General features: G+C 49.0%; 1 protein-coding gene across 1 annotated transcript in view; it reads left to right on the plus strand.

Moving 5' to 3' along the window:
* The window catches only part of LOC114263542 (putative indole-3-pyruvate monooxygenase YUCCA4), a 48,657-nt gene that overhangs the window by 12,307 nt on the left and 24,345 nt on the right, over window positions 1–12,005 (plus strand). The window contains exons 2-3 of the mRNA XM_082900310.1: window positions 7,805–8,070; window positions 8,432–8,554. Of these exons, the coding sequence (XP_082756436.1) occupies window positions 7,805–8,070; window positions 8,432–8,554 (389 nt within the window). The remainder of the gene's footprint in view (window positions 1–7,804; window positions 8,071–8,431; window positions 8,555–12,005) is intronic.

The following is a 12,005-nucleotide window of genomic DNA, read 5'->3' on the forward strand; positions in this document are numbered from 1 at the left end:
AGGGGTTTTCCGGCCACACACCGCCGGGTAGCTCACCGCCTTTGTGTACGCAGGTGATCGGATAGAAGCGGAGCTTGGAAGAAGGGAGTACGGGCTCGCCTGAATATTTGCTCACCATACAATTGGCGCCGTCTGTGGGAAGCTTTGCAGATAAAGCCTTGTCTTCCTTGCTCATCCGATCGCTTTCTATGGCGAACAACGAAAAGATTCCGCTGTCCGCCATCGATGGAGCCACTCCAGAGTCAGGCAGACGGAGAGAGGGACACCGCACCATTCCTTCGAGGGGGGACTTGGAGACATTCCCAGGAGGACAGTCGGGAGACGCGCGGGATAAGCGCGGAAGAAGTCATGGTCATTCGCGGAGTCCAGACGGTCACCGGCGAAGGAGAGACCCACACACCAAACGTCTGGAAAATAAGCTGAAGGACCAGGACGCCATCATCCGGCGAATGGCGGCGGAGATGGAGGAGCTGAAGCGGCATGTCAAAGGGAAGGGTGTAGCTGGAGTGGGAGACCACAGTGAGCGCACCCAACCCCGCCGTTCAGGCGGTCAGAGTCAGCGACGCACTCCGTCCATTTCTATTACCAGAAGTTAGAAGGTTGGTGATTCCGACGTGCATGCAGAGAAGTCTAGCGCGCAAGATAGCACTTACCAGCCCTCACGTCCAGTAACGACGTCGAGGCACTCTTACTCCGCTCATTCAGAGGATTTGCGGGCTGTCTCAAAGGAGCAGGCTCACCGGCGGGAAGCTCAGAAGATACCGGCGTTCCAGCGGTTATCCTACGGGGTTCACGCCAACGAGGAGGTCGGAATGCCTCCACCCCGCCAAACAGCGCCACTCCTGGTGGAATCAGATCTGGCAAGGTTGAGTGCCACCCCTTTCTCCCTGGAAATAGAAACAACACCTCTCCCGTCGGGCTTTCACCAGCCGAAGTTCACATTGTACGACGGGAAGACCAATCCCTACATGCATGTAAGTCATTTCCGACAGGTCATGGCCGGACATAGGCAGAATGATGCTCTTATGTGCCTCATCTTTCCGTCAAGTTTGGGCGAACTGGGCTTGAAGTGGTTTGAAAGGCTGCCGAAGGGGAGTATTGAGAGGTGGCATCAGCTGGTCGAAGCCTTTGTCACGCGCTTCAAAACTAACACCACAACACCAAAAGAAGTTGATCACCTACTAAGTGTCAAGATGGAACCGAGCGACACATTGAAGGCGTACAACTCCAGATATTGGGAGACCTTCAACGAGATCTTGGATTGCCCGGTCAACCTTGCAATCACTCAATACAAGTGTGGTCTCCCGGTCAGACATAGACTGCGGGACTCGCTTACCATGGACTAACCGACGTCCATGGGCCAGCTCATGTAGCGCATCAATGAGCACATCCGAGTCAAGGATGATGCGGTAACATCTACCGTGAAGGCAACTCCGGTAGCAACAGATAAGAAGACAGCAGGCAAAGTGCACGCAGTTGGGCAAGAGTCCAGCTACTCAAGTGACCGAGCAGAGGAATCGGACCGTGGCTCGAATCACAAAAATCGGGGTAGAGGACGTCGGAATCATCGGGATGACTACCCCTGAGATGACGTAGCGGACGCAAACAGAAGGTTGAAGGCAAGGACTGGTATGACCACGGTCTTTAAGATTCCAATCTATCGCATACTTAGTGAAATCCGAGACGAGGAGTATATCCGGTTTCCTGCTAAGTTGGGCGATGGACAAAAGGGCTACAATCCGCAGTATCGTTGCACATTTCATCGGGAGCGAGGCCACTGGACTGAGGATTGTTTGCCTTTGAGGCAACACCTGGAAGAGCTAGTCGCGGCCGGACACCTAGACCTTTACATTGATGGGGGCGTAAAGGCGAACCAGGCTCCGGTTGAGCCCAGGGGACAGGATGACCGAGATGCGCCACCACAAGGAGTTATTAATGTCATCCACGGCATAGTGGAGCCGGAGCGTGTTTGCGAACTCCGGGGTATGATCAAAAAGGCAGAACATATGAGGGAGGTTTTGTCGGTACAGCCTACCATCAAGAGGGGAAAGACAGTAGAGAAAGATGTGATTAGCTTCACCTCAAGAGATCTAGAGCGTATCCAGACGCCGCACAACGATGCCTTAGTAGTAACACTCTGCGTCAAGGAATTCGATGTCAAACGGATCTTGATCGATCAGGGAAGCTCGGTCGAGATCATGTATTACGACACATTCAAGCAGCTCAAGCTCCGGGAGACAGACTTGGCTCCGGCAACTTCGCCACTGGTTGGTTTCAACTCGCAACCGGAGTGGCCTTTGGGAAAGATTATCCTGCCGGTCAAAACGGGATCCGTGGTCAAGCAAGTGGAGCTATGGGTGTTACAAGTTCCTTCTACTTACAATCTAATCCTTGGAAGGGGATGGCTTCACGCCATGCAAGCCGTAGCGTCGACCTACCATCAGGTGATAAGATTCCCCTCGGCTATGGGGGCAATCGAGGAGATTTGGGGAGATCAAGTCATGTCCAAACAATGCTTCGTGGCAGTGAATGGGAGCCGGGCTGCCAAAGGCTTCGTTCAAATGATAGAAGGACCAGAAGACCGGGTAGTTAGCGCGCCCTTCCGGCACACCCTCAGTTTGTACAAATCCAGTTTGACGGTCGCCTATTCAGAGGATTTTGTGAAGATCTAAAGATTGAATTCTACAACTCTACTCCGGCTTACCCGCAGTCCAATGGTCAGGCCGAGGCATCAAACAAGACCATCCTGGATGGGTTGAAGGAACGACTGGAGAAGGCAAAGGGAAAGTGGGCTGATGAGCTACCCATCGTCCTTTAGGCATACCGAACGACCCCGCGGCGATCTACCGGGAAAACTCCATTTGGTTTGGCTCATGGCATGGAGGCGGTCATACCTTTGGAAATTGTCATGCCCACCCTAAGAAGTGAAAGTTTTGAGCCTGCACTGAACGCCGAGGCCATCGCCCTGGAACTAGACCTAGTGGAAGAGCGTCGGGAGAAGGCCCTCATCCACGTGGCCGCCTACCAACAAGAGCTCTCAAGGAAGTACAACAAAATGGTGCACCCCAGACCGTTCAAAGTAGGTGATTGGGTTTTGAGGAAAGTTATGGGCAACACCTTGGTGCCAGGTGAAGGCAAACTAGGGGCAAATTGGGAAGGACCCTACAAGATAACCGGTCTGGCGGGTAAAGGGGCATACCACTTGGAGGATCTGAATGGTAGAGGAATACCCCGGCCATGGAATGCGGCCAACCTCAAACTGTATTATTTCTAGTTTTAGCTTTCTTTTTATGCAAAGGAATTTTTTGGCTTACACTTCATAATGTAATTCTTTTTGTCAATATATAGAAGTGTCCTCTTTGCTTTGGCATTTTGATTATTGTCCTGTTTTGAGTTTCCCAACCGAGATGATTAACTCCGGTTGGAAGAGTTGATGACTTGCTCAACTTAGGATTCCCAACCGAGATGATTCACTCCGGTTGAAAGAGTTGATGACTTGCTCAACTTAGGATTCCCAACCGAGATGATTCACTCCGGTTGGAAAAGTTGATGACTTGCTTAACTTAGGATTCCCAATCGAGATGATTCACTCCGGTTGGAAGAGTTGGTGATTTGTCCAACTTCGTTGTTCCAACCGAGATGGTTATTCCGGTTGAAGAAGTTGATGTTTGGTTGAGCGTAGGTATTCTCAACCAAGATGGTTTATTCCGGTTGAGAGACTTGGTGATTTGTTCAACTTCGTTGTTCCAACCGAGATGGTTATTCCGATTGAAGAAGTTCAATTCTGCTACTTATACTGTGATGTGAATTCCGGTCAGGCCAGGTGGTTCAAACCGAGATGTTTTGCTGAAGATAGAGTTGGAGAAAACCGTGCAAACACTTATGAAATTAAAGCTTTTCATTGATAAAAAGTTAATACAAAAGGTGGGGAACTTAGCCCGGTTACATTTGCAGACAAAGAAAAAAGGAAACTAAACTAAGGGGGAGAGGTCTGCGAATTCCTCATCAGTTTCCAGGTTGACCGTTGCTGTCTGGTCCTGGACACCGGTTCCAGTCTGGCCGGGCTGCTCCTGCTCGGTCTGGTCACCTCCCTCAGTATCTGCCTCGGCTTCTTCGAGTCCTTTCTCGGCCTCAGCCTGCAGCGCGCTGAAGACGTCATTGGTGTATGGAATGAGGTAGGTCGGTAAGAAGACAGCCGGTGGAGAGGCAAACACGTCAGTGTCAGGACCTTGATCGAGCTGTTGGCAGGCAGACTTCCAACCGGCCTTGAAATAAATGTCCTGGGTGGCGAAGACTTGTTTTTTATAGTTGTCTTCCGCCTCTTTGAAGGTGGCATTATTGGCGTCTTCACAATCCTTCTCCCTAGACTTCTTGAGCGCGTCCAGTTCAGCTTGGAGCTCGTCCCTCTTTTTCTCGGCTTCGTCGAGTTGGTCGAGCAACCGGTTGTTGTCCGTGTTGGCGATTTCAAGCGAGGACTTTGCTCTGCCAAGCACGGTTTGGAGGTTTTGGACTTGGCTGGAAGTGCCGGCTGCCTTTTCCCGAAGTCGGTGGATGCGCTCCATGACTAAGTGTTGTTTTTGGATGGCCTGCAAAAAGGAAACCTGATCAGAGAAGAAACCGTGCAAACACATGTGAAAATTTCAGAGGCAGATTGAAGCTTACCCTGGCCATAGACTTGACAGACGACTTCACCAACCGGGTGTCAGGGACCTGGTCGCTGCTGACCACGTCGCTCGATAGGAGAAGGGCCTTGGAAAGATCGTAGGCGAGCAGGTGCTCTTTGTCGCCCTTGATCGAAGCTGTCGCCGGGATGTCTTTACCCTGGTGCTTGAGTAGCGGACGCCAGATTGGTGTTGGGTCAGCTGTGACGGTAGGTTGCTCAGTGGATAGTTCGGTAATCAGCTCGGCAGACGGGTCCGCGCGTGCTCTTTTGCCAACCCGGCGTGTTTCTTGGCTTGACTGTCCGGCAGCTGGAGAAGCTAGGGCGACCACGGCGCCGCTTGACTGACCGGCGGCTGGCGAGCGGATGACGACGCTTGGTATCTCGGCGGACGTTGCATTGAGCAAGTTTTTGATTTGGCTTCGTTTGGCCATCTCTTGCTCTTCTGTCAACCGAATTAGTGGAACGTCTGGCAAAGTTGGATCTGGAGGAGGTGTTGGAGCACGAAGAAAGTCTGTTACTTTACTCTGGCGTGGTGCCGAGTATCGGTAGGTTGGCGTGTAGCCGAGCAACTCGTTGCAATCCCGGTGGTTGTAACGGAGCACGGTGCGGATGGCTTCAACGTTGGGGTATTGGTAGTTGGCTTGCAAGGCTTGAATAGCTGCAGGAGAAACAAGAAAAATGGTTAAGTACAGAATAATGTAGAGGAACAATTGACCGAGCAGAAGCAGACCGACTTACATGTGGAACCGAAGTTCTTGCTTATGAACCAGCCCGGTACCTCGGCCGTTTCATAATTGCCAGACACCCAGAAGAAATCGTCATCATGCAAGTCCTTGTCTGGTGTGCCGGTCACAATTTTTTCTTTGCCTGGCCTAATCTTAAGGTAGTAGGCCAGGCCATCGCCGGTGTGTCCGAGAGTGTACTACCGCAACATCTCGGCTAAGCCTAAGTCTGTGCCAAACCGGTTGTTAAGTTCGTGCACACCGTTTATTATTCGGTAGGTGTTGGTGGACACTTGAGTGGGTGCAAGCCCGGTGCGGCATAGGAACTCGGTGATCAACGGGTTGAGTGGGAAACGGAGGCCTCCTTCGACAATTGATAGCACGGTGAAGGGGCACTCCTCTCTGGCCCAGGGCGTTGTCTCAATTTCTGCAAGCTCAAGGTGGACATCGGCCGGGATGCCGTACTCCTCCCTGAACGCAGCTAGGGCAGCCGGAGTGTCTATGAGGAATTGAAATTTCCCCATGAACGACCGGCTAAATTAGCTCGGCTGAGGAGGTTCGGCACTGATTGGTGATTGTTGGCTGCTCGGTCTTTGAGAGCCTCAGAAATGGTCAGGGGTCCCCTTGGACTCTGCAGGAAAAGGTGGTCAAGTGTGAGAGGAAGCGCGGTCACGCGAAACGAGCTTGACTCTAGCTCGATCATTGATTGTGCCAAACCACCTCGGTTGTGAAGGTTAGCCAAGGAGCCCGGTCGTTCAAACGGACCAGATATTGGCCCGGTCGATCGACCAAACCCTTTGCCTACCCTGGTTTCCACTAAGGTTTGGACAAACAAGTTATTTGCTCGGTTAGATTGGCCTTTTGGATCAAATGGAGACCTGGAGCCCGGTCCGCCCCAGATTTTCAGTGTTCTTCAGGAAAAATGAAGAACACCATTCACAGTGGGAGGTTTGGGTTGGTTCTTAAGACTAATGCCCTAGAAACTGTGTTTTAGTGCCCTAATGTGTGAAATATTAAAGAAGATAGCAACAAAGAGGAGTTGAAGGACTTACCAATGAAGGGGAGTGACCTTTCCTTCGAGCACGAGTTTGAGAATGACGAGAGAAGAAGGGCAGCAGCTCTGGGACGCTTGAGACGGAAGATGGTCAGTGAGAATGAAACAGAGAGAGACGGGGCATGTATATAGCCCCAATTGCCGCCCAAATTCGAATATCATGCGACGGCTGGTTGGCTGCTCGAGGACCAACGGGAGAACGCCACGTGTCCCATTGATGGCAGCGTCAGAATTGAAAAGACAGGAAGGTCAGGTGAGGCGTCGACCGAGCAAGCCGAAGAGCCAAGAAGGTCAGACCGGGCAAGTTTGAATCCATGCTTGTCGACCAGCCCGGTTGACGAATAGTAAATTGAGGACCGGGGAACTGATACCCCGGTCAGAATAGGTAATCCCAGTCACGCTTTAGCGGACGGAATTAAGGGGCAATTGAGAGGGAGATTAATGATATGGAATTGGGCCAGACAGATTTGGGCCGGACAGAGTTGTGCCGGACAGATTTGGGCCGAACAGGTGTTGGGCCAAGTTGTGTGGCCCGGCCTTGAAGGAAGCTGCTCGGTTAAGGCAGCACGTGAATTGATCGAGCTGCAAGGATCCGTGGTTACGAAGCCGGTCAGGTGAAAAGTCCAATGCCAGGAAAGGCAAGGTTGGACCGAGGTACCTGTTTGCTCGGCAGGTAGGTCGACCGCTGACAAGCGTGAGTTGCCCCGAGCTCGGCTTTGCCGAGATGCCGCTGAGTCCGGTCCTCATCTGAGCTTAGCTGTTGGAGTACTTGGGCATGAAGCGCAGCATGGCAGACGATGGCTGAGATGATACTGCTCGGCTGCCGAGCTCCCAGGAGAATGGGGAGGCAGTTGGGTTAGGTGGTGCTCAGCAAGGTTTATGCTGAAAAATGGGATAGCGGTGCCACGTGTTGAGAGGTCACTGGGAGTAGATTTGGGGCGCAGAAGGTATATAAGCATGTCTGCGCCCCCCATACGGAGACAGATGTACATTTGGTAAGAGAAACACTTAAACGCAATTCTCTCCCTTCTCTCTATCTATCCCCTGGTGTGTGTTCTAACTTGACCGTCGGAGGGGTTTTCCGGCCACACACCGCCGGGTAGCTCACCGCCTTTGTGTACGCAGGTGATCGGATAGAAGCGGAGCTTGGAAGAAGGGAGTACAGGCTCGCCTGAATATTTTCTCCCCGTACATTCTTTAACTGATTTTTGTACTTATATTGTCTAATGTTTTAATTTTAAAACTACCATACATTATGTGTAGGTGTGTGCATATGTATATAATTTTTTTTTGTACATGCATATATATATATATATATATGGATTTCTTGGTGGGTTACATTGTATCTGATGTTTTTGCCAATTTTGTCGTTTCTGATGCATATCCTACCTAAGGAGATGTTTGGCTTCTCAACTTTTGGAATAGCAATGGCACTTCTCAAATGGCTACCTCTAAGACTAGTAGACAAGTTCCTCTTACTGATAGCCAACTTCACCTTAGGCAATACAGACAGGTTAGGCCTCGGGTGTCCAAAAACCGGCCCAATCGAGCTCAAAAATTCGACCGGAAAGACCCCGGTGATTGACATCGGAGCATTCTCACAAATAAAGTCTGGAAAAATTAAGGTTAATTAACCAACTCTAACCAAACACACCCTTAATGGGATCACATTTTTTGTGCTCATATGCAACTTTTTTGATACTATCTTTAGCTAATCATTGGTCATGTTTGGTAGGGCTTATTTTCAACTTATTTTAGCTTTTAGCTTAATTTAAGCTATTTTGATGTGTTTGGTTCAGCTTAACAATACAGCTTACAACTTTTTCTAAGTAAAAAATCAACTTATTCTTTGAGTGGGGGGAGTAGAAGCTTAATTTATAAGTCAAAAATCAGCTTATATTCACAGTTATAAGCTATAAGCTGTTAAACTATAAGTTATAATCACTTTCCCACAACTCTACCAAACGGAACCATTGTCAAGGTTCTATATAAGTGTTGGAAGGTGTGAGAGAGATAACCAGAAATGGAGCCATCTTCACAAATGGAATAGAAAAAGAATTTGATTCTATAATCTTAGCAACTGGGTATAAGAGCAATGTGCCGCCTTGGCTCAAGGTATGCATGACCACCTATGTTTTTCTTTTTCTGTTTTTTAAGTTTTAGTTTTATCTTTTATTTTCTTATACAAAAATTAACAGAAAATCTATTGACCCAGATTTTGAATCAGAAAATGATCCAAATAGTTTAAATATATGGACCACATTTAAACTTATTATTGTGGGTAATATCATAAATAAATTTAGACCTTTGATTGTTAGTTCTAGACAAATTTCTGAATTCTTAAAATTGTTGCAAAATTAATCACAAAATGAGGTATGTGAGAGGGAGTTTTTATGTGAATTAGGGTCGAGCTAAAATCTTGTATAGTGAGGGACCGAGCTATGGGACGAGCTAGGTCCAGGTGTAGTGAGGGACTGATCTATGGGCTGAGGTGAATGGGCTTCGCGGCTTGGAGCTTAACCTTTTTAGCTCGGTCAGAGATAGCTGCAAGTAGCACGATCAGGGTATCCCAAACTGACATAAATGGGCGTTGACCGAGCTAGCTACTGCTTGTGGAAGCATCGAGGTAAGCGTGTCAGAGGTGTTAGCTCAGTTGTGCTGTCATTCTGCCGTAGTAAAACCATCTCACTTGGTTAAGCAGTAAGGGGGGTGTAGAAAAATGAGCATTACCTTTCTGATTCCTAGGAGGATTCTACATTGGAGAATCAGAGTCCTATTAGGATTGTGCCACTAGGAATCTACAAAAGCTCATAACAGAACCTATGTACAGGTATCACAATTTTGACTCTCAAATACACAGAGCTTCTGTCTATTGTCCTTTGGCTGACTTAGGCATCAGAGAGGTATCCGGCACACACCCGCCGACTAGCTCATGTTTGTGTTTTCAAGGAATAAAGCGACGACGTTCGGAGGAACGCAAACTTGATCAATAGGATTATACGAGAACATTATTTTGTGCTCGTACAATTGGCGTCGTATGTGGGAAATTCACAAAGAACAAAACCTCTTGATCAAGTTTTCCTCTCTAGTTAAAAGTAATGACGCACAATGAAGACCTACCACAATCTGCTATTGATGGGCAAACCCCGAAGGGGGGTGGGAGGCACGAAGGTTTATCTTTTATCCCACCCATGGCGAATTTAGAACCCTAGCGACGGAACTCCCGGAGGGACACAAGAGAGAGACGGGGCGCTAACCCCCGTCGCTCCCAAAGTCCTAAAAGGCTGAGGCGAAGGCTGGATCCTCAAGTTCTGGAGGATCGCGTGAGGGAGCAAGACGAGTTAATAAGGAGGATAGCGGCAAACATGAAGACAATGAAACGCCAGGTAAAAGGAAAAGGGGTGGCGACAGGAGAGGGGCGCAAAGGCAACACGCCCCCGCGCCACTCGGAGGATCATGATAGACATACCACACCATCACAAGCAGAAAGCGGGAGCCTTAGAACAGGCGACACTCAATCGAGGACTTCCAAGACTCGTCACTCCAGATCAAAGAGAACGAGAACTGAAAGGTCATATACAGAGGGAAGCAGCTATTACCCCTTGCACACGCACCAGACGACATCTAGGCACACGAAGTTGCCTAGGTTAGCGTACTTACGGACGGTGGTTGAGGAGAGGGCCTGATGGAAGGAAGACACCAGGGCTCGCTACCCCTGCAGGGTTTCAGTACTACAACGATTGGCCCCTAGGACACATAGGAATGTCGAGGTAGGGATGCCAATGTCGCGCCTTGCTTATGAACCAGCGGACAAGGTATTAGTAAGGCTATAGAGCTCACCGTTCGTTCCGATAATAGAGAACACACCACTACCTTCAGGCTTCCACCAGCCCAAATTCACTACTTATGAGGGGAAGACAAACCCCTACATGCACTTAAGCCACTTTCGCCAAGTTATGGCAGTATACCGGTGAAACGAGGCCCTAATGTGTATCTTGTTCCCATCCAGCCTCGGCGACCTAGGTCTAACCTGGTTCAAAAGGCTACCAGAAGGCAGCATCGCCTCATGGACATAATTGGCAGAGGCGTTTGTGACTAGATTCAGAACGAACACCAAGACACCAGTGGAGATTGATCAGTTACTCTCCATTGACATGGTCGAAAATGAGACATTAAGGTCTTACAACAGTCAATATTGGGAGACTTTCAACCAGATTGGGGATTGCCCTACAAATCTCGCCATCGCACAATACAAAAGGGGTCTACTAGTCGGAAACAAATTGAGGGACTCAATTACTATGATGCCACCCCTCACGATGGAGGCCCTAATGGAGAGGGTGCATCAACATATCCGTGTAGATGAAGACAGCGCCCGTGCTAAAGCAAAATATGGCTCAACAGTAATGCCAGACAAAAAGGCTGCAGCAAAAGTTAACACGGTAGAACAACCAAGCAGGAATGGGCGAGGCAGGTGAGCCAATAGGGAGGACCCAGAAAAAAGAAAGTTAAGAGTCCGCACTGCTATCACCACCGTGTTCAATAAACCTATCTACCAGATTCTCAATGAGATACGGAATGAACCCTTCGTTTGGCGGCCAGCCAAGTTGGGAGAGGCACAAAGGGGCTATGACGAGAGGTCCCGTTGCACCTTCCATGATGAGAAAGGGCACCGAATTGAAAACTACACACCCCTAAGGCAACATTTGGAAGAGTTAGTAGCTGCTGGTCACCTAGACCAGTATATAGAAGGAGGAACACAGCCAGCCCCCCAGGACCTCAACGAACCAAACGGGATGCCGATCGACGGTCCACCCCAAGGTATAATCAACGTTATTCATGGGATCGTCGAACCTGAGCGAGTATGTGAACTCAATGGGATAATAAAGAAGGCAGAGCACTTGAAAGAGGTGTTAAGTGCACAGCCTACCATCAAAAAGGGCAGAACAGAAGCTACGAATGTCATATCCTTCTCAGATAAGGATCTAGCAAGGCTACATTGCCCTCACAATGACGCACTAGTGGTGACTTTGCGCGTCAAGAATTTCGACATCAAGCGGATTCTGATTGACCAAGGAAGCTCATGTGATAATGTATTACAAAACCTTCTAACAACTGAAACTGGAGGACAAAGACTTGGCACTTGCAACATCTCCCCTAGTCGGCTTTCACTCAATGCCAGAGTGGCCAGTGGACAAGATAATCCTCCCAGTCAAAGCTAGAACCACGAAAAAACGGGTGGAATTCTGGGTATTGAAAGTCCCTTCCACTTACAACATAATCCTAGAGAGAACATGGTTGCACGCCATGCGATCGGTAGCATCAACCTACCATCAAGCATTACGGTTCCCCAACGAAGCCAGAGTAATTGAAGAGGTCTTGGGAGACCAAATTATGTCAAAACAGTGCTTTGTCACAGTAAATGGCAGCCGGGTTGCAAAGGGGCATGTATAGATGGTGGAAGAGCCAGAGAGCAATGAACTGTTTGCGGATGTTAGCAAGGCAGCTGAACAAAAGGCAGTAGAAGACTTGGTAGAGGTAAGGATAAATGAAAAGAACCCATAAAAGT

This window comes from Camellia sinensis, chromosome 13 (genome assembly GCF_055761805.1).
Source record: "Camellia sinensis isolate YWXY chromosome 13, ASM5576180v1, whole genome shotgun sequence".
NCBI classification, from domain to species: domain Eukaryota; kingdom Viridiplantae; phylum Streptophyta; class Magnoliopsida; order Ericales; family Theaceae; genus Camellia; species Camellia sinensis.